Source organism: Monodon monoceros, unplaced genomic scaffold (genome assembly GCF_005190385.1).
Source record: "Monodon monoceros isolate NGI ecotype Baffin Bay Population unplaced genomic scaffold, NGI_Narwhal_1 Super_Scaffold_15, whole genome shotgun sequence".
Classification (NCBI taxonomy): Eukaryota; Metazoa; Chordata; class Mammalia; order Artiodactyla; family Monodontidae; genus Monodon; species Monodon monoceros.
Window position 1 is genome coordinate 62,219,965 of NW_021703771.1, and position 23,867 is coordinate 62,243,831.

Here is a 23,867-nt window from a genome sequence, read left to right on the forward strand (position 1 = left end):
ATTATCCTGATGGCTACAGGAAATAACAGAGTATAACAACTTTTTCGTTAAAAAAGGTTAATTATGAAATATTTCAAGTATATAAAAATATAAAACTTAATCATACACTCCTGTAGCACAGCAAAGAAAACCACCAACAAAACAAAAAGGCAACCTACTAAATGGGAGAAGATAATTGCAAATGATATATCTAATAAGGGATTAATATCCAAAATACATAAAGAACTCATACAACTCAATATTAAAAAATGGGCAGAAGATCTGAAATAGACATTTTTGAAAAGAAGACATACAGATAGTCAACAAGCACATAAAAAGATGCTCAACATCACTAACCATCAGGTAAATGCAAATCAAAACTACAATGAGATATCACCTCAGACCTGTCAGAATGGCCATCATCAAAAGACAACAAAGTGTTGGCAAGGATGTGGAGAAAAAGGAACCCTCATTCACCATTGGCAGGAATGTAAATTGGTGTAGCTTCTGTGGAAACAGTATAGAGGTTCCTCAAAAGAACTACCATATGATCCAGCAATTCCACTTCTAGGTGTTTATCTGAAGAAAATGAAAACTAATTTGAAGAGATATATGCACCCCCAAGTTCACTGCAGCTTTATTTCCAATAGCCAAGATACAAAAACAAGATACAGAATCTAAATGTCAATAGATGAACAGATAAAGAAGATGTGGTACATACATATGTTTATATATGTACAATGGAATACTACTCGCCATAAAAAGAATGAAATTGTGCCACTTGCAACAACATGGATGGAGCTAGAGAATATTTATGCTGAGTGCAGTAAGTCATACAGAGAAAGACAAGTACCATATGATTTCATTTATGTGCAGAATTAAAAAACAAAACAGGCAAACAAACAAGACAAAACAGAAACAGACTGATAGATACAGACAACAAACTGATGGTTGCCAGAGGAGAGGGGCGTGTGAAGATGGGGAAAATAGGTAAAGGGGATTAAGCGGTAGAAACTTCCAGTTATAAAATAAATAAGTCATGGGGATGTAGTATACAGCATAGGGAATACAGTCAATAACACTGTAATGTACTTTGTATAGTGACAGATGGTAGCTAGACTTATGGTGATCATTACTATGCTGCACACCTGAAATTAATACAGTATTGTAAGTTAATTATACTTCAATTTTAAAAATTTAAAATAAAACTTTTTCACACACCTATGCATGTACCACCTAGTCTTAGAAATATAATATTACATATATAGTTGAAGACTCCTGTCATCCCCTCTCAACTCTATTCCACTCCTATCCTTCAAAGAGGTAACTATTCTTAATTTATTTATAATTCCCATACATACTTCTATCCTTTTATAATATAAATGTATAAAAAAATTGTCCTGCACGTCATTACATTTTGTATAGATGGCACCATACTGTACACAAGCTTCTATAATTTTTTTTCCCACAACACTCTTTATGAGATATATTGATAGTGGTACAGAAAGCTCTAGTTAATTCATTTTAAGTGCTCTGTAAGATTCCATTAAATGACTATACGAGAAAGTAGTTATTCATTCTTCTGTTGATAGATATTTACCAGTTCCTCTGGGGGAGAGGTTATTACAAACAATGTTAACATAAACATTCTTGATTATATCTCCTTATGCATGCTAAAGATTTTTTTTTACAGTATACATCTAGAGACAGAACTGCTGACTCTTGGTGATTCGTTCATTTGATATTATAAGCTATTGCCAAGTTGATCTTCAAAAGGTAGCGCCAACATACTCTCCCACCAGCAATGCATACGTTTTCCACTCTCCACAGCCTTGCCATTGGTATAGTAAGGGCTTTTAATTGTTGGCTTTTAAGTGGTATTTCCTTGTTTTGTTTTGCTTTGTTTTTATATGAAACATTATTTAATGTGAGTGGGGAGTAGCCTAGAAAAAACAGAGGGAGCTAAACAAGGGAAAAGGGGGAAGAATCACAAGAATTAGAGCTGAGAGCAGTTGTTGTAAAGGAATTTCTGATGATCGGTTCATTAAAACAACTTCCTCACTCTACACAACAGCCATTCATTTCTCCCAAGCCCTTTCTGATGACAGACGCATTCTGTGTATTGGCCCAACAACTTACTGGCCAATGGTGTCCAGACGTACTGTCCCGTTTACCGAGAGACCCCAAGGGAAGATCTGATAATTTCTCTGATGCACAAAATAAATCAGAAAACAACTGTTCTCAGCAATTTCTTATTTTCAAGCAAATGTAAATCTCAGCATTAAGACTCTCATTAATAGGCACATAAGAAGTTTTCATGATACTTATCTAGAGAAAATTGTGAAAATTGTTATTACAATGCTAAGGAAAAAAAAGAATATCTATCAACTTCCCTTTCTCAAAGTGCAACGATGATCTTTTTTTTTGAAGAAAATTAAATATTTCTTGCTACAATAAGAGAGTACTTGTAATTTAAAATGACTACGAATCCTATTGCAAGTTCATGATTTGATTAGATTCTAAATATGCTTTCATATGAAAACTCATAGATTTTAAGTACTTATATGGTTCCTAACAATTATTTTTCAGAAGTTTAAACTTAAAAAAAATTTTTCTTATGATTTCTTCCTAAGAATTTGCTGCCGAAGAGAAACTGTTCTCTTCAACAAAGAGCAGTAGATGAAAATAAAACTGGTGCAGCTGTACTTTCTAGATGCCCAAAGAATCAACCTAAGTGAAGCTAGGTATGTGATAAGAATAAAATTCTCATTCTGTCTTTGCCCTGTGAAAATAGGGAGATGCTTCGCTTTTATTTGGTTAATCCATCCATAATATATTATTTATAAATATCTCTTGTTCTGCCTTATTTCACAGCAGTTTTCCTTTCTGTTGGTAGATGGCAGGGATAACAGTTACACCTATAACTACCTGCAACAGAAATAAATTTTAAAAATTAAAAATACACACACACACACCCACACACACAGACTTTCCTCAGTAGCAGAACCCGAGGAACTTCCATTGCTCAGAGACTGAAAAAGAAACACTTTCTACCCCAGAACTTTGTCCTCTGCAACCAGATACCTATTTGGGCCAGGAACAAACTAAATAAGAAAATGGCAAAAGCTTAGGGAATACAGTCAATAACATACAGTCAGTGGAAGGAGGAAGACAAAAGAAGGGATGGATGTTGCATGGAACAACTCAGGACGTATGCTTGATGGGTTTTTCTAAATGAACACACTTAGCAGGAATGTCTGATATCCTTCTAACTAAAAGTAACTGCAACCAAGTTTAGTGGTTAAGGGGAACAGGCCTTGGAGTCAGGCAGACATGGTCCCAAATTTTCCATATCACCTTGGGCAAATGATTGAATTTGTTAGAGTCTCAGTTTGAAATCTTATAATTTGGTGATAGAATATATACCCCAGGGACTTCCCTCGTGGCGCAATGGTTAAGAATCTTCCTGCCAATGCAGGGGACACAGGTTTGATCCCTGGTCCAGGAAGATCCCCCATGCTGCGGAGCAACTAAGCCCATGTGCCACAACTACTGAGCCCGTGCTCTAGAGCCTACGAGCCACAATTACTGAAGCCTGTGCGCCCAGAGCCCATGCTCTGCAACAAGAGAAGCCAACATAGTGAGAAGTCCGTGCACCGCAACAAAGAGTAGCCCCTGCTCACCACAACTAGAGAAAGCCCACATGCAGCAACGAGGACCCAACGCAGCCATAAATAAATAAATAAATAAATAAATAAATTTAGTTTTTTTAAAAAAAGATTATATACCTGACAGGGATGTTTTAAGAATTAAATGTGAATATGTATATGGGTAAAGCACTTAGTACCTAGCACATAGTAAGAGCTCAATAACAAGCAGCGATTATGTACAAGATAAATGAGTATATTTTAGATAGACAAGCCTCTTTAAAGAACTGTTTTATTCAAATACCAATAACACTTCTATACAAAGGCTGGCTGAAAGCAATTAAATAAATCAGTTTATTTGTCCCACACAAATTTCTGATAAGATTAGCTTTATCTCTTTCTCTCAAACGTAATTAAAAAAATTTTCCTTAGGAAAGGATGGCCATAAAATTAAATCACCAGATACCAGTAGGACAAGAATAAAAATAGTGTAGTGTGAAAAATGTCCAACACAACACTGCCTGCTGAAAATAAACGTAATGCAAAGAAACTAAAATAGCAGAATACAAAGAGTAAATAAAATAATCTCTTCATCAACTGCTAATATATGTTGTAAATAGTACCAAATCAAAATGTTTAATTAAAAATACGCCATCATGAAATGTATGATACATTAATTAAAGGGGTACATCTGGGGCAAAATTAAGTAGGGGTTGCTTAAAGAATTTTTCCAGGTGAAAAACAGATTTAGACGGAGTTGGGGAAAATCCCTTAGTACTATTTCAGAGTATTCTGGAAAGGGATAGCCTATCAATCCCCAGCACAATGCCTGGCATACAGCAAAGGTATTTGCTAAATGACACTCTGCAGATTTTTTAGAGAAAGTCATATAAGCTTCAGATATTCAGATAAAAGCAAAATACTACTAAATTTTTTTTGGCTTGGATTTTGGGTTAGAGATCTTCATATTACCAATGCCTAAGCTACTGGAAGTATGGCTCTGGGTTTTAGGACTCCACGTTCCAAGGCTGGCTTTGATTTGGGAACTTGAAAGTATAGATGAGAAAAAGCCACAAAGAGGTAGATGGAAGTTTTGCAAAGGAAATGAATGATATCAGGTTCAGCATGAGTTATGTGCTGAACTGTTAATGCTTTTCAAAGAATCACACAGTGTAGAATCACTTGGCCTTGCAAAAGCATTTTAGGCAGTCTTTTTGGATGGAGGAAATACCCTCCTATCATTAAGTTCCTATAATGGAGAGAATGCCATGAGACATGCTGAATTTTTGCAGACAAACACGGTAAGTTTTCCTTCCCCTTTTCCCACCTTAATTGATATCATATCCCAGTGAAAGAGGATGGCAATTTTTGGTGATAGAGAATTTCTACTCAGAGGACTTTCAGTAGGCAGCGTATTTCTAGTTGGAGACAGGTGTGCCCAATGAAACCCCCAATGGTGACACAGCACGAGGGCTGTCCATACCTTATGCAATCTCCTCTTCTTTCTCCAGTGTGTATACTGACAACTTCCTATTAACAACAGCCTCCTCAACTGCAACTCCAATCGGAGCTCAGAAATCAACACTAAGTTTTTCCCTATCTGTGTATCATCAAATTTCCACATTGAATTCCAGATAAACCTCACAATGTAATTCGTCACTGTTACATAATTATTGGACTAACAAAAACATCCTTTCATAAACATACACTACTTGAATTTTTTTTTTTGGATGATGGAGAGTTATCCCTAAAACTCTGGTGCCTAGAGTAAATATTTAGTAAACAAGTGAGGTACCTTCAGTGACTGCAGAGAGTCTGAATTAGTATCACAGTAGAGGATGATGTTGTTGGCCATGCTGAAACTTTCTCTCACTCCAAGGTGGTAAAATAAAGACGGCTGCCGGAAGGCATCACTCATCTCCACCACGGCAATATCTGCAAACAGAAAACAAAGTCCCCCGAAAGATGACGCCTAAATAATGCCCAGTAAGCACTTTCCGGTTTCAGTTACTTAGTATTCAAAGAGGAAATGAGGAAACCATAGGGACTTTCCCTCTTCATTTACCACTGACTTTTTAATTAGCAGTTCTATCAGAAGTGGTTTTACAAACTGCAGCAAAACTGCACATTTAAAACAATAAGGGGGTCATATAATTACTGGAAACTAAGGAGAGTCTGCAATGGTGGGAAGCAGGACTTATTCTCTCTGTTAAATTTCAACACTGAAAACAAGTTAACAAAGGTTCCAGAAGCAGATCCATGGGAAACAGAAGCAAGTAATAAATGTAAAATGAGATTTATAAAAGCAAATAGGTAAGATGATGACTCAATTCAGAGCTGTATTTTATAATAATTAATATCTAGCAAGTCCTTAGCAAGTATAATCAAGAAAAAGAAAAATCAAAGGTATAGAAATTATGACTAAGAAGGAGAATATAACCACAGATACAAGTTCTTCCAAAGCTCATAGATGACTAACACCAGGGTGGCATAAACTTGATACCAAAATTTGACAATGTCCCAAAAATAAAATTCAGATTAGTCTCAAACTCATTTATGTATACAGACAAAAACATGAAAGAAAACTGAGCAAAATGCATCAAGCATTATACTATAAGACCACTAGATCATGGGTTTTAAATTTATTTTGGGAATGTAAGGATGGCTCAATGGAAAAAAAATCATCAGCATTCCCAAAGATGCCCCAAGTATTGATACTTTAACTAAAATTCAAAATCCACTTCCATTTCTCATTAAAAATAACGGCAAACTGAAAATATAAGGGCACTTCTTTAAAGTGAAGAATAATATATATTTCATAACAACTGCCAACTTTGTACTTATAGGTATTCCCATGAAAATCAGGAAAAAGACAAGACTGTCAACTATTCTCACTACTAGTACACTTTCTGAAAATCCTAACTAATGCAATAAGATTTCACAAAGTATGGAAACGTAATTCTATAAAATAAAATACATAATTATCATTACTTGCAGATGTTACAATTACCAACCAAAAAAACCCAGTAGAATCAATTAAACAACCACTATGAGTAATAATACAATTTAGTAAGGTGTCAAGATGCAAAATTATGAAAACCAAGAGCTTCCTTTATAATCATAATAAGCTTCTGGAAAATGTAATAGTTAAACAGATCCTACTCACAATTAGAATGAAAATGTTAACATACAGCAAATTCAACAGATGATGCTAACTTGTTTAAAATATGTGCAACACGTGAAAGGTTAATATCTTTATAAGTTATCTCGATTGGTCAATTTAAAACAAATAAGAACATTACAATAGAAAATTAGGCTATGGACATAGGCAGGTAAAATCACAAAAGTATAACTAAAATGGTAAATAAACATATAAAAATATTCTACATCTCACTACTAATAAATGCACATTAAACGAATAATAGTGTCAAGTTTTTTCCCTAACAAGTGGCCTAAGATATTTCAAAATACCCAATGGAGATGCAAAGAAATGATACTCTTACATGCTGTGGGGAACATTTTAGGAGACTTGAGTCCTTAAAATTATGCATACTCTTTGACTCAATAATTCCATTCCTAAGAATTTATCCTGTGAAAATTCCTATACATGTAGCAGATTTACTTGTAAGTATATGCACTGAAATATTATTTTTGCAGTAACAATGGAAAATGCCTAAATATCCATCAGTAGAAAAATGGCGAAACACACACACACACACACACACACTGATAAATTCAATTAATGGCACATTATATAACCATTGAAAACTATATTATAGAAGCACATTTAATATTGGGGTAAATTCAAGCTATATTAAGGAAAAATATTAAAATATATACATTATAATGTATAGCATACACATTAAAATATAATGTATACATTATAATGAATAGATTATTATATATATTCTATGTGTATATATGTACATGAATAAAAAAGTTTTGGAAAGTTGTATACCAAAATGTAAACTGTGATAATAGCTGTGTGATGGAATTATGAATTACCTTTTCCTCTTTATATCTTCTATGTCTTTCACAATTTCTATCATGAACATTGATTACTTTTGTAATTTAGGAACCCACCAAAATACACAAAGAACATTGAAGCCCCGTGTGACTGAATGTAAAACCAAAGTGCAGCACTTTTATAAAAGCGACACAGACCCTCGAGAGGCTGTTTGAGACAGTCGGCCTTATCTAATGAATGTGAAATTACAGTCTGCATTCTGTGAAGGAGAAATAAATCAGATCAAATGGAGGCTAAAGACATAGAAGATTGAGTGAGGTTATAAAAGGGGAGGTCAGGTCACAGGAGCTTCAAAAGATGTTTTCAAGGCTAACCATGACTTCGGGGCTCTTTAATACAAATGGAGAGCTTTCTTTTGGGGTCCTTACCATTTACACATCAAAAATCAACACCCGAACAAACTGAGTCACTGCATCCCACCCACACGCCCCATCTGCCTCCTGCGCCCACACGGCTTGCTCCTCCCACAGATGCCAGCCACTCAGTCAGCGATGCTGCTTTAAAATCAAGAGAAGGCATACAGTGTGGCTGAGAGAAACCAAATAAAACAGCTGCCGATGAAAAATAAATGAGAGATATACGAAGAAAAATGCTAAGTTAAAGTAGTGACAAGAGGGAGGAAATGGGTTCTTTCCAGAGAATTGACTCGTGGAATTTGTTGCTAAAACAAAATACAAACGCTGCAGAAGGCTTTCAGATTAAGAGAGAAACGAGACATTTAAAATAAATGGTGAAAGCAAACTGAGGTATATTCACTAGATCTAAACATCTAAACAGGAACAGACCCATTTGGGGATGCAATATGGAACATTAAAACTGCTAAATTGTATAGTAATTTTAAAATACCATAATACCATATGATAACTCAGAAGAAGACAGGCATTTTTCCTACCTCAAATTCAGATAAGTGATTTGTCTAATGTATTTGTATTTTTTCTTAATATATTTCTTAATTTCCATAGAGGAAAATTTACTCTTCCATCTGCTTTGTAAAGTGTTAAAGCATGTGCCCATTTTTTTATTGTTGAGTTTGTTTTCATACTGTGAGTTTTGTGTGTTTTTATATGATCTGGATATGTTTCCTTTGTCAGGTATGTGATTTACAAATACTTTCTCCCAGTTTGTGACTTACCTCTTCATTCTGTTAAGTGCCTTTAGGAGAGCCGAAGTTTTTAACTTTAAGACCAATTTATCAAATTTTTTTTCTATTGTGTATTGTGCTTTAGGTGTGGTAGCTCAAAAAAATCCTTGCCTAACCCAAGTCACAAAAGTTTTCTCCTTTGTTTTCTCCCAAAAGTTTTATAGCTTTTACATTTTACATTTAAGTTTATGATCCATTTTGATTTTCTCTTCCAAAAAGTTTTGGATTTTCTATTCCATTCCACTGATCTTTGTGTCTACCTTTTGCCAATACAGATGTCCCTCGATTTACAATGGGGTTATGTCCAGATAAGCCCATAAGTTGAAAGTACTGTAAATTGAAATACATTTAATACACTTAAACTACCGAACATCATAGCTTAGCCTAGCCTACCTTCAATGTGCTCAGAACACTTGAGTACTGTACCACTAGCCCGGGAAAAGATCAAAATTTTGAATTATGGTTTCTACTGAATGGGTATCATTTTTGTACCATCATAAAGTCCAAAAATCGTAAATTGAACTATTGTAAGTTGGGGACCGTCTGTGCTATGTACACTGTTTTGTCTACTGTAGCTTTATGGTAGGTACTGGAATCAGGCAGTGTGAGTCCTCCAACTCTTCTGTTTTTAAAACTGTTGTAGCTATTTGAGTTCTTCAATTTGCTTTCCTGTATAAATTTTAGAATCAATTGGTAGCTGAAAGCTATCCGTTGATAACTTCAAAAAAATTTCCCAGAATTTTGACTAGGATTATGATGACTATAGATCATTTCGGGGAGAACTGACATCTTAACAATACTGAGTCTTTCAGTGCATGAATATGGCATATCTCTCCACTTATTTAGGTCTTCTTTGATTACTTTGTCCATCAGTATTTTGTAATTTTCAACATATAGCTCCTACACGTATTTTGTTAAATTTATACCTGTTTCATTTTTGGGTGCTATTGTAGATGGTACTCTTTTTAAAATTGCAAATCCCAATTGTTCATTGTTAGTACATAAAAATGGTTGATTTTTGTATATTGACCTTGTATCCTGAAGCTTTACTAAACTCACTTATTAGTTCAAGGAGCTTTTTTTTTTTTTCGGTACATGCTTTGGGATTTTCTACATGGACAATCATATCATCTGTAACTAGAAATGGTTTTCTTTCTTCCTTTCCAATCTGTACGTCTTTCATGGTTTTTGTTTTCTGGTTGGTTGTTTTGTTTTGCCTTGTTATACTGGCTAGGACTTCTAGTTACACAGCATTTTTTTACACAATAATATTTCATTATCTAACTAAAGAAAATATTATCTTATTATGGCTACCTTCTGACTCTGATGCATATCTTCTCAAAAGTAATAAAATAAACAGATGAAAATTTTTTTCCTTGTGAAATCATCCTAAGACATGCTAAAAATGCATAAGATGATGTAATTAAAACAAACTAAATAAATGCCTGATACTCCACCATTTTTGAAACCCACTTATACAGGGTACAGTTTACCCACTTTATTTTATAAACATGTATTTAGTAATTACACGTGTCAGACATTCTGTGCTTTTCAAATATTAAATTACTTAATCTTCATAATACCCCTTTTGTGGTAGGTAATATTATTATCTCAGGACATTGAGGTAGAGAAGGTATAAGTAATCAGCCCAAAATCAGTCTAAAAGCGGTAGCACCAGGATTCAAACCCAGGCAATCTGGCTGGAGAATCCATGCCCTTAATTCTTACATGAGCCACATACTACACTTATAGGATATGGAGGTTCCAAAGATCAGAACAAAAATGAAATGCAAAAACAGATTTGGGGACTGACGCATATACTCCTGTAATGTATTTCATGAGTAAATGCGCTTAATAATCATCTAATTGAGTTTTTGTGGTAATATTGTGCGTAAAATTGCCACATTTCAAAATTTAAGGCTAAGTCAGTCATTTAAAAATATAGGCAAAGACATCAAAATCTCTCACAGTTGTATATAAGGTGTAGTTTCTTTCCTTGTTCCAATTCAATTAACGCTAAATGGAGCATCAAATTAGGTTTGCCAGGAGTTTATCAAAGCATAATAAATTTCTGGGACAATCACATAAGACTGTTGTGAGTAATTGCATTTTGGTCAGCAAATGGCAGTGGTTCATGGTCTGCATTACTTTCTATTTAATTTTTCCTTGGTAAACCATATCTGTTAGTTAAGTATCTCACAAGAGCTGCTGCTGCTGCTTGTAAAAAGCAGCACTGAAGGAAGACATGAATGTTTATTTCCATCTATTCAGTGTTTTTCCTTAAGCATCAGGATCGCTGATGACAAAGCTAGAGCCCAGCAGTGATTCAGCTTGTTCTGTAGTCTACAAGGTGCTCTAAAGTTTCATAATCACTGGAAACTTCCCGAGTTATTACACAGAACTACGCATCCAGTCATGATGGATTAATCTCCACAATGACCCATTAGCTCCAGTTTAATTCAGCAAACATCCTGAGCCATTCTCTGGTAGGATGGATGACAGAAACCTATGTGGGTGAGGCATCAGCTGGCAATGGAGTCAGAAAGTGGAGCACCTCAAACAGCACCCCTGGCACATCAAAGGCATTATGGAAGAAGCCAAGGAAAGGAAGGGTACCTGGGACTTGGTTGAGAAATACAGAAAACCACACTAGAAAACTACGTCAATTCCCAATGGGATCCTTAATGGGTGAACCAAGAGAGATTCTCTAAAGAGCAGACACTAACCCCCAAATGATCATCCCTTCCTAATTCTTAAGGGAAGCATAACCTGCATTCCATTGATTTTCCTTTTATGAATGAATAAGGGTTGTTTACAACTAATCTACAATATGAAAATTACTAAAATGTTACTCATAGCCTAAAAGTAGTGCCCCAGGAGAGTATCCTGAAGATTCTAAGTCAGTTTTCTAAAGTCTGGCAGGGATACAATGTTGAGAAGTTGCAAAACTCCTACTGTACAGCTAGAATTGCTGAGATTTTCAGGAAGGATAGAAGAATAATCCATCATCATTGTTGTTTTGAATTGGTCAGGGTTTGGCAATTCCTGCTTTAAATTACTACTCATTTAGCTTCATCAGCACCCTTTTATTTTCTTGTATGTTATTTAGTTAACCCTACTGTGTATAACGATACATATTTGTATCAACAGTAGATTTTGGCCCCCAATTTCCTCATCCCTAAACTCCAATAAATGTATGCATAGTGATTCAAGCATGAATCATTCATATATTGCTCAAGCAAATATACATATAATCTCCCCACCCCAGCCCTAATTTGCTTGTTTGATGTTTATTATACTGAGGTATGGGGGGGGGTGTTTAACCTGAAAAGAAGCCTGGGAGCTAAGTGATCAGAGGGACGGTTTGCATTTCCAGAGGGTGGTCTTGTAAAAATGTTGAGAGCCATTGCACCTACCAAAGGGGGGTGGGGGTGCAGGGAGAGAAAAGGGGAGAAGCCTAGAGAGGAAAAAGAAACAAAAGAGAAAGAAAAAGGGGGGAAAGGGGAAGGAGAGAAACATGGAAAGAAGGAAGGAGGGAGCAGAACCAAATAAGATTGGTGGTGTAAGAACTAAAGTCCCCTTGCCTGGGCAAGAGCTGCAAGAGTTCAGTTCACGATGCACCAGCCTGAGAGAATGCAAGGGGGAAAGAGCACACATCTGTAGGAGGTGCCCAGCCCAGAGTGGCAGGACCTAGAACCACAGCTCTCGGCCAGGAGGAGATGCAGCCTCAGAAAAGCACACCGCAGAGCTGAAAAGCTGGAAAGGAAACCTCCCCATCTCCAGTGGCCTCGAGAGGAGTCATGAATATGCAAAAGGCAGGCAAGCTGTTTCATGACTTCCAGTGTCTGAATCCTAACTAGGTTTCTGGCTGGGTGACATTAGACACCTTAAATTCTCTGAGTTTCGGTTTCCTCAACTGTAAATTGAGGATAGTAACACAGGTATTTACCATATAAAACTGTTGTAAGGGCTACATGTGCACTAGGCACAGGAAACTCTCAATATATGGTCATTATATGGAGCCACTACAAAAAAATGTTCATAGGAAGCCCTTTGAGCAATTTATCATGTTATTGAAGACAATGTGACTATATAACTCAGTACCACCTGATGAAGCCTCAGATGAATAATTACTCATCGAAGCGATGTTGAAATCAAATTCTGAAGGCATAGAAAGCCAACATAAAGAATTCTGACCTGACTTTACAATCAGTGGTGATCCATCCATGTCCATGAGTTTTGAGAAGGGGTGCAGCAGGATCAAATTTTTGTGAAGACAAACCCAGAATTTGTGGATGGATGAGTATCACAACAGACTGGAAGGTGGAAAATCAGTCAAGGGACATGTGCCCCTAAACTAATATAGAGATAACATGGTGGGGAAATCATGGTGGGGAAGCTTTAGAAATTTGGTGGATGCAGGATAATCAAAAAAAGAATTAAAAATGATTCTGTTTTGAACTTGAATGTTTAAGATTGATGACCTGTCATTAACATAATAAATGACAAGAGGAAGAACCATTTTTTGGGTAGTAACTTGACTTTGGATTGGGACACACTAAACATTGTGTGTGTGTGTGTGTGTGCGTGTGTGTATCTGACAGCTGTCACTCTGTAACAAAGTGACAGCTGTCAGATACAGAAAGATGAGAATCAGACTGAGCGATTTAAGAGTCAGAATGATGGATGATAGTTGAAGTAGAATTGTAGATGAGATTATCAACTTAGTATAGAAAGAAGTGAGAAGGCAGCTTTGACTCAGGACATCCTTTCTTCATTATATATCCAATAGAAACACAAATAGATGTTCACCAAAAGACATGTAATGAATGTTCGTAACAGCAGTATTTATAAACCATCAACAGTAGAAGAAATGCCATGTGCTATATACAGACAGTGGATACTATACAGCAATGAGAATTTTAAAATCTATAACCCTATGTGACAACACAGATGAATCTCACAAACAGATTGTTAAAAGAAAGAATCCAGATACAAAAAAGTAGGTACTTTATGATCCTGTTCATATCAGGTTCATAAATGTGATATTCAAAATCAAAACAGAGGATTCTTTGGTGGGGAGCAATGGCTGAGAGGGGCTCCAGGGGTCTTCTGGAGAGCTAGTAAGGGTCTGCTTCCTGACTTAGGTACTGGTTACTCAGGCATGTTCACTTTGGTCAATAATTTTGTCCAGAATATCAAAAGAGGGCTGTATTTTGTTTCCTGTGGCCATTTTAACAAATTACCACACACTTGGTCCCTTAAAACAACAGAAATTTATTCTTTCACAGTTCTGGAGGCTGGAAGTTCAAAATCAAGGTGTCAGCAGGGCCAGGATCAGGCCTCCTCAGAGGCTCTAGGGCACAATGTGTTCCTTGCCTCTTCCAGAACCTAGAAGTTTTAAGCATTCCTCGGCTTGTAGTATGTGTGCCTGTGGTGTCAAAGTGTCCTCTGCCTCTCTCTTATAAGGACCCTTGTGATGGCATTTATGGCCCATCCAGGATCATCTCATCTCAAAACCCTTAATTTAATCACATATGCAATCAAATTTTCCAAATAAAGTAGCATTCACTGGTTCCTGTGTTTTGACATAGATGTTGAAGCCTACGGGTGAGGGTCATTTTTCAGCCCACCGCAAGGATTATAAAGAAGCCACATGATGAGGAAGGTGAACCCAGCAGAACCAAAGGTGTTGAGTAAGAGCTAAGGAAATGGAGGTAACAAGCATAGACATTCTCCAGCAAGGAAGAGGATTAACACCCACTAAGGTCCAGAGGAGAGATTTTCACATTCAATAAGGAAACTGAGACATCAAACAATTGAAGGGGATTTGAAAGGGCTAAAGGTGTTTAGTTTTAGGATGGTGTGCTCGAAAGTTAGTAGAAAGATTAAGATTTTAAAGAGGGGGAAGTAATTAGTGGAGACCGTCTCTACATTTTTGGATAAGACAGATGGGATGGGATCAAAGGTGAAGGGGAAGAGTCAACTTGGAAAAAAGGAGGGATACTTTTAAGAAAAAGGTAATACAAAACAAAGACTGAGAAATAATAAAGTGGAAGGGAGAATGCTGAGATCCTTCAATTCAGGTGAGGACTTTTTCAGGCCAGAGCTCGGGTGCTGGTGGCCAACAGAGAGGAAAGCCCAGCCCAGGGACGGCAAGAGCAAGCCTACATCCTGTGAACATCCCTGGAAACATGCCAGAAGGCAGCACTACCTCTGCTCTGGGAAGTCATGACCCCGGTACATTTCTTTTTTAGGAGAACTTTATGTCATTTGTGATAGTAAGAATGCTAACTATTGCACCTACAGAAGCGAGATGTGAACCCAAGCCTTATAAGAACCAAAAACTATTTTTTTCCTTACTTCTACTGCCTAAGATGTAGTAAAGGAGTATTTGACGAAAAGAGGGACGCCAATTTTATTCTGCTTACTGGCTACAGACAAAAACCTTAACCAGACATGAAAATCTCAATCTTACAAATGAGTATTCTGGGTCACAAGGAAGACTGGGCTAATAAAGAATCTTTCCTTCTTATCAGAGAGGAATTTCAAGCACACAGTATTTTGATGGTGGTTTAGTAAGTGTCATTCAGGGAGCCCTGTAAATACTCTAACCAGATTCAATCTTCACGTGAATCCTTCATTATCAGTGCACAAGGAAAGTAGATAAATCACAATTTTTATCTTTGGTGAATAGCAAGTACTTTATAAAGTGATATTTCCTGGTCACAGGTATAGCAGTCCCCTACAATTTTGCTTATTAAAGAAATACAAATAGGTCCTACATCAAAGAGTATTAACTCTCTTTCCAAGTTAAAAAAGGGTCTAGGGACTTCCCTGGCAGTCCAATGGTTCAGAATTCCCACTTCCACTGCAGGGGGCACGGGTTCAATCCCTGGCTGGGGAACTAAGATTCCCCATGCCGCGGGGAATGGCAAAAAAAAAAAAAAAAAAAAAAAAAGTTGCGTAGCATGTACAAAAAAGGGTCTAGTTTATAATCTAAGAATCTATTTTTTAATGTTATGGCAATTACAATAGACTTGGACAATGATCTATAAAGCGTATGCTATATAAGAAAAGTATGAGTCGGAATTAAATCTAAAGTTATTTATGTGACAGGGCCACGGTGCACCTTATATGCAGAAATGGAATACGAGGCTGTTTTGACAGCAAAAATGTCTATGTCACCGTTGAAAACTATTTTTCTCCTTGAAATTTTTCTATTTCCTGAAGGTATACTGGGTTTAAGGGTCTAGAATCACAAATTTAGATCTCTATAAACTCATTTTATGTACTAAATTTCAGTCCTTAAGTAACCAATCTATTTTCATTAGATACTGAAAGAGCTATTCAGAAAAATGTGAACAGGCTTTTTTAGAGTTTACTCTAGTTTTTATGGTGGTTATGGTGTATGGCATTTGTTTTTTAGGTCTGTCATATTTAATTTTAATTAACTCTTCATAGCTGTCTGCATTTATGCTTCAGTGAATTTCCCAAGCACACAGAGTAGCCCTCTGTCACCGTAAGACTCTTACACAAGCACCATCCTTACCGACCGGATTAACTGGCGCTGGCGTTACGTTGTGTGAGGTTACAAGAGTCCATTTGTGATCATTTCTGTAAAAAGAATCTAACTGTTCCTCATAGATGTGCATCCTGAGTGACATACTCTTCCCTAGTTGCTTTACACCTTTTCAACTTATTCACACAGAGACAACAGACAGTGGCCAGAGAGCTCTACCTGAACATTATCTCACGTAGTTCTAAAGCAAAAATGGCTGTGGCAATGTCATTCCCATTTAACGCTGTTCTGATTAAGGGGAGATTTTTCTCACTCTGTCTAGGGAAATAGCTGTAGTAAATGTTTGCTATATCTACATAAACAACAATACTGATTAAAGGAGTGTAACACAGGGATACAATCAAGAAAATTCAGACTATGGAAAATTCTACAGGAAAAATGACCTGGTTTCCTCAACAAAAACATTACAGGAGGTGAGGGAGAGCGATGGAAGGAAAAATTAGATATTAAAAGAGACTTAAGGGATCCTGTCAATTGCAAAGTAGGGACCTTATTTGGATTCTAACTAAAATAAGTGTTAAAAAATCATGACTCATAGAAAATTTGACAACTGGCAGGATGATTGATGATATTAAGAAATTATTTTAAGTGTGATTAGAGCCTGTGGTAGGAGCATGGTAATTTAATCCTATATTACAAAAAGGAAAAAAAAAGCTAACTGCTGGCGTATGGGACCACAACATATGTATGCTTTTCCTTTTTTTTTTTTTTTAACACATATGTATTCTTTATCAAAGAGTGTTATTCCTCACACAATACGAAATTTAATTGCAAGCAATAAACACTGTACTGTTCCTGCTGTAGAAGAAAGAACACAGGTAGTAAAATGAAAGAAGCCCAGCTTGCACAGTACCTGTTTGGCAGAAACAGTGACTCACCACGGTAAGCAGGTCAGTTTGAAAGGGTTTTTACTTCTCGCATATATGACTGTCGTCTGTTGTACTCATAAACCCAACTGGATCTAAGAAGTGTGGGTGAGTGCCGGGGAGCTCCACGGTGCTCCAGATTCTTAAAAGTGCAGACAGGCAGAAACCCCCCTAAAGCAGGATTCATCTAGCATGTCTCTAAAAGACGCCAAGCTTTTGCTTTCTTTGTAAGCTGTCAAAGCTACTCCCAACACCTAATAAGTAATCGGCATCTAGTCAAAATGTGCGCTATTTTTATTCAAATTTACTTTGTTCTTCTTTTAAGAGTATCTGTAATTCTGTTCGCACAACAGATGTGTAAATATGATTCCGCCAGCAATGATTTCACTCCACAGCTTACATGTTGATATTTCAGTAGAGTACAACAATTCATTTTGGGGTTTTTTAAACACTTCTCTCTGGAAGATGATCTATTAGAGAGAATGAGTAGAACTGAAACTATTCATTGTTAAATAATCCTTTTATTGCTGTCAGACTTAGGTTGCTGACCTTAACTGACTGCAACGAAATAGTCTGGGTCCTTTTTTTTTGCCTTCTCACTAAAGTTAAATCTGTCAATCTTCAGGAGTTCACTTATGCTCTAGGAGAGTTACAGGTCGTTTGTTTTAATGCAACACATTCATGGGATGATAAAAATGTCACTGAGAAAAGGAGCTGTCGGTCCGTCTCAAAGGCCAGCCACACTAGGATGAAGACAGGGAAGGAAAGACCGCTTTAGCAGCTCTGCAATGGGGAAAATGGGAGACACCTGTTCCATAGACACAGCAATAGGCCGGGCAGCAGATGACATGCAACCCCCTTCCGTGCATTACCCATTAGGTTATGCCCTCCTTAGAGCTTTCCAAGAGCTTCTTATCACACTGCATGGGAGGATCAGGTTTCTTAACCTTGCTTCAATCTCAGTCATCACAGCACCCTGGAAATGCTCCCTTTCCTCTTCTCCCACACTTGTTTATTTTAACAAGCATTTATTATCTGTTCTGTACAAGGGACTGTGAAGAGGTCGAAGAAATCAGCACCAGCCCTTCAAGTGCATGTGAACTACAGAAGTCCAGGGTCAAATGAAACAGACGTAAATATTCCATTGATTCTGATGGGGGTCTCAGGGAATGCAGTGTAGGGGCAACAGCGTTGAGGTAAGCCTTGAGAAATGGTAATATTTCAGTACACAGAGGCTGGCAAGGAAGGCCATTTCTGGCTACTCTGTGACTGCATAATTTAGGAGTTTCTCTCCGCCAGAAGAATTGCCCCACCACCTAAGAATGGACGTGGGCACAGCCTCCCACTGACCAAGGAAGGGCTTATTGCTCCGTCTACCTGGTCTTCCTGCAGGAGTTTACAGACAGTAAAATAAATTGCACAGATGTTGTGGGTTTTGTGTTTTTTTCTGGAATTCTTTTCAATAATAACTTTTTTCTTACTAGGAAGAGAGAGATTTCATTTTGCTTGTGCCTTTACACACTCTAAGTTGCAGTACTAAGTGCATCCCCTTCCTCTATGTGTCACTGGGATGCCCATGTTATCCCTCTGCCCTACTCCTTGGCCCAAGGTGAGTTTCACTCCCTTCCGTTTTCAGAGCTCTCTCCGCTCACCATCCGACAGCCAGGGATCTGCTGTCTGTGCGCTGGAAGGTAGCTGACGCCTACAAGCTGAACAGAAAACGCTGGTAAGGAGACAACTTTTAATTCACGCTGCTGATGCAGGAGAGACAAACAGAAACCAACCAACAGAAAAGGCTTCTGAATAAGAGAAAGAAGTCTTCCGGGTAGTGCTCTGGCCAAAAGATATGTTTACCAAACATCACCACAGCCATGGAGAGCATTCTGAGGCAGTGGGGAGCACAAAACGTGTCCTTGCTAAAGGCATTAACACAGTTAATTTGCTTCAAGGAGAGCTATATATCTCCCGAATTCTCAGCATTTGTTTCTATGTGTATATTAACAACCAGAAACAGAAAGAGCTAAAGAACTGAAATTACAGCGAGGGGAGTTCAGGCAGCACGTGCACGTCTTCTTGGAGCAGCTGCTTTTGGACTCAGAGTAACCTGTAGCCACGTCAGCTCCGACACACTGGGTACCAGTTCAGCCATCAGTTCAACCCATCCCTGCTACGTGCCAGGCCCAGGGATACAAAAGTCAGACACACACACACACACACACACACACACACACGCAGAGTTCCTGTCTTCAGAAAGCTTATGTTCTAGTGGGAGGACAGAAAATCAAATAATCATACAAAAACAAATGCAAATGATAAAACAGAGGGCGTTTGGAAAGGTACAACAGAGAGAGCTAGTTAGTTGATGGGGCTCCCCTGACCAAGTGATGGGATCTGAAGGAGATGTGGAAATAAAGGGAGATCAAAATAAACGTGGCCTATCAGTAGGCAGTGCTGGCCAGGTATTACAAACAGCCAGGTGTCCCTCCTGCCAGGTGGGGGCGGTGGGTAGCTGGCTGGGGTCAGGCTGCCCGAGTCTGCGCTTCATCTGTGTAGCCCTACGCTGGAAACCCACCTTCCCACAGCGGTTTCCTCATCTGTCAAATAAGAACAACAGTCCCTGTCCTAGAAAGGGTTGAACAACGATGAGCCCTCAATTAGCCATTATTAGAGAGCGGGCCATGGATTGGGAGGTACCTTCACACCTTATTTCCACCACGGAGAACTGTCCACAGTTTATAAATAGGTTCCTGTACTTTTCCTGTTTGATAAACAGGGCATATAAAATCCATAAAATGAGTTTCATTCCCCTCAACAGACTCTTGCTGCCTTGACAAAGACTCTAGTTAAACAACATCTTCAAGAGAGGCCCGAGACCATATGGAAACAACCAACATTTGTGGTTAGTATTTTGGGGTTTGAAGGAGGCAGACGAGGGCAAATAATTGCAAGGCCCCCAGAAGGTGCTGGAATGGCCAGCCGAGCACATATCCTGTTTTGCTTCAAACAATCCCAGATGATGCCTTCTGCCCCACTGTAATTTCTAGTACAGAGCCCTTCACTCTGTCACCCTGAGCAATGGGGCAGTTCCTGTTCCACCGTGTTGTCACCTTCCATAGGCCATGGCAGCAGGGGCTGCAGCTGTCAAAAATCTCAGTAAGGACCGCCCCCCCTCACCCCATTAAGCTTGGCCCTGGGTCTTTCACTAGACGAAGACCTCAGCCCTGGATGTTCTTCAAGTTACTTTTGGACATAAGCTGCTTTTCCAAATCTCCCAGACCAAGGTAATAGGGGAAACTGTGTAAATGGCATGGAGTAGAATCAGACAGCTTTTAAACTCACCCTCTTGCTACTCCCAATGAAATGCATTTCATTTTGCTGGGATTTTTCCCCTTTTCTTTGGTCATTGTCTGCACTCATGCATGTGTGTGTGTGTGGTATATGTGCATGTGTGTGTGTGTTTCCCTCTTTTTACCTGGCCCCTCTTTCACTCTAATCTTGGTTTTCCTTTCCTGGAATCTGCATCTTCCTCCAAGAGCTTATATTTGTCCTCTCGTCTTTGTGCTGTTTACTTACCATTTCTACTGAAAATACACAAGTCAGGTTCAAGTTTCTTTTAGACTCAACAAGCCAGAGCTGGTTTTACAACGGAACACGTGTCCCCTGAGTCTGGGACTAAAAGTCCCAAGTGGTCTTTTGGGAACTGGTTTAAACCAGGCAGCCAGATCTGAAAGACTATATTCTCTCCAGCTATTTCTACTCCCATGTGATTTCTTTCAGAGCACGACGGAGACAATGAAAAAAAAACCAGAAAAATTACCTGAAATTCCACCACCCATAATCATACCACAATTAACCCAGATGCTATTTTGACTATGATTCCTGAATTATTTTATGTTAGCTTGCTTTTAGAAAAAGTATGACACAGATTATTTTCTTAAACTGCAGATCTTCCTTTTGTACCTATTGTCATAAACAAACCAGACTCGTGAAAGGGAGCTCGAGGGCTCAATAACAAAGGAGCAATTTTCTGTCTTTTATTTGGAGCCTATCCCTCTGAAGAAGAGCTACATTTTTTCCTTTTCTTAGAAATGTGGGTTAAATTAAAATGGTAAAAGTTTTTCATTTCTGGAGCCACTATTTACTTCTTCATGTTGAATTCCCAGTAACTGTCATCATATCTCATTAAATATGTACACTTGCTTTTCTATCAATAAGACTGTCTTGGTTAAAGCTAAACAAACTATCAACATGACCCCATCAGTGTGACTCTCTTTACTAAATTTATCAAACAATAAAACTATATACAGGTAAATGATATAAATTTAAATGTTGTCAACTCTCAGAAATATAGTGTATCTAGTCCTCAGCATTAAAGAAGTAAAATATTATGCATATTAAAATGATCTGTGGTTAAAACTTATCACATAGAGATATTAAGCGTTTTGGTGTATTTCTTTCTTGGCTTTTCCCTATACAATTATTACACGTACACACACATACGTACGTACACACACCCATATGGTATGGGGGCAAAACTGCAATTATTCTACATATAATGTTCCAATCATAACCACTTCTAATTGCTAAGGTTACATTTGGGAAAGCTTGAGTTTGATGTTCACAATTTGCTGTTGAATCAAAATACTAAAAGTCTGTGTTCAAACATATACAAAAAGCCCCCACTAAAGTTAACAGTACTTAACGGTGAGAAACTTGAAATTTTCCCACTAAGATCAGGAATTGGGCAAGAATGCACCCCCTTCATCATTCCTTTTTAAGACTGTACTAGAAGTCCCAGCTAATGCAAAAAGACAAAAAAAGGAAATAAAAGGTATACTATTGGGAAGGAAGAAATGAAACTGTCTTTGCAGATGACAATTATCTATGTGAAAATCTGAAAGAATAAACAAAAAAACGACTAGAACTTACAAGTGATTATAGCAAGGTTTCAGGATTCATGGTTAATATACAAAAGTCAATCACTTTCCTATATACCAGCAACAAACACATGGAATTTGAAATTAAAAAGAAAATACCATTTATATTAGGACCCTACAAATGAAATACTTACATATAAATCTAACAAAATATGTAAAAGATCTACATGAGGAAAACTACAAATCTCTGATGAAAATCAACAAAGAACTAAATGAATACAGAGATATTCCATTCCAAGTTTATGGACAGGAAAACTCAATATTGTCAAGATGTCAGTTCTTTCCAACTTGACCTATAGATCCAATGGAATCCCAATCAAAATCCTGACAAGTTATTTTGTAAAGATAAAAACAACTGATTCTATATGGAGAGGCAAAAGACCCAGAATAGCAAACACAATATTAAAGGAGAAGAACAAAGTTGGAGGGGTGACGCTACCAGACTTTAAGACTTACTATAAAGCTACAATAATCAAGACAATGTGGTATTGGTGAGAGAATATACAAACAGATCAATAAAACAGAATAGAGAACTCAGAAATAGACTCACATATAGTCAACTGATCTTTGACAAAGAAGCAAAAGCAGTACAATGGAGCAAAGATAGCCTTTCAACAAACAGTGCTGGAACAACTGGACATTTGCATGAAAAACAATGAATCTAGACACACAAAATTAACTCAAAATGGATCACAGGCCTAAATGTAAAATGTAAAAGTATAAAACTTCTAGAAGATAACATAGGAGAAACTCTAGATGACCTTGAATATGGCAATGTCTTTTTAGTTACACCAAAGGCATGATCCGTAAAAGAAATAATTGATAAGATGGATTTTATTAAAATAAAAAACTTCTGCTCTGAGAAAGACACGGTTAAGAGAATGAGAAGACAAACCATAAACTGGGAAAAAAGATCTGTAAAAGAAATTCTGATAAAGGATTGTTACCCCAAATATACAAAGAACACTTAAAAATAAGAAAGAGAACAGCCAGATTTAACAACAGGCAAAAGACCTGAATACACACCTCACCCAAGGAAGACATATAGATGGTATGTGGTATGTTAGCATATGAAAAAATGCTCAGTAGCATATGTCATCAGGGAGAAATGCAAATTAAAACAATGACCCCACACACAATTGGTCAATTAATCTGCAACAAAGGAGGCAAGAATATACAATGGAGAAAAGTCTCTTCAATAAATGGTGCTGGGAAAACTGGACAGTTACATGTAAAAGAATGAAATTAGAACATTCTCTAACACCATACACAAAAATAAACTCAAAATGGATTAAAAACCTAAATGTAAGACCAGATACTATAAAACTCCTAGAGGAAAACATAGGCAGAACACTCTGAAATAAATTGCAGCAATATCTTTTTGGATCCATCTCTTATAAACAAATGGGACCTAACTAAACTTAAAAGCTTTTGCACAGCAAAGGAAACCATAAACAAAACGAAAAGACAACCTATAGAATGGAAGAAAATATTTGCAAATGATGCAACCAACAAGGAATTAATGTCCAAAATATAGAAGATCATACAGCTCAACATCAAAAAAAAAAAAATACCCACAACCCAATCAAAAAATGTGCAGAAGATCTAAATAGACATTTCTCCAAAGAAGACACACAGATGGCCAAAAGACATAAGAAGAGATGTTCAACATCACTAATTATTAGAGA

General features: G+C 37.4%; 1 protein-coding gene across 5 annotated transcripts in view; it reads right to left on the reverse strand.

Annotated features, from left to right (window-relative positions):
- The window catches only part of MAP3K5 (mitogen-activated protein kinase kinase kinase 5), a 207,597-nt gene that overhangs the window by 142,521 nt on the left and 41,209 nt on the right, over nucleotides 1-23,867 (reverse strand). For 4 of the 5 annotated variants that reach the window (XM_029223390.1, XM_029223393.1, XM_029223392.1 and 1 more), the window contains exon 2: nucleotides 5,422-5,561. The exons of the other annotated variant lie outside the window; for it this stretch is intronic. In XM_029223390.1, the coding sequence (XP_029079223.1) occupies nucleotides 5,422-5,561 (140 nt within the window). The remainder of the gene's footprint in view (nucleotides 1-5,421; nucleotides 5,562-23,867) is intronic. 5 annotated transcript variants of the gene reach the window in all.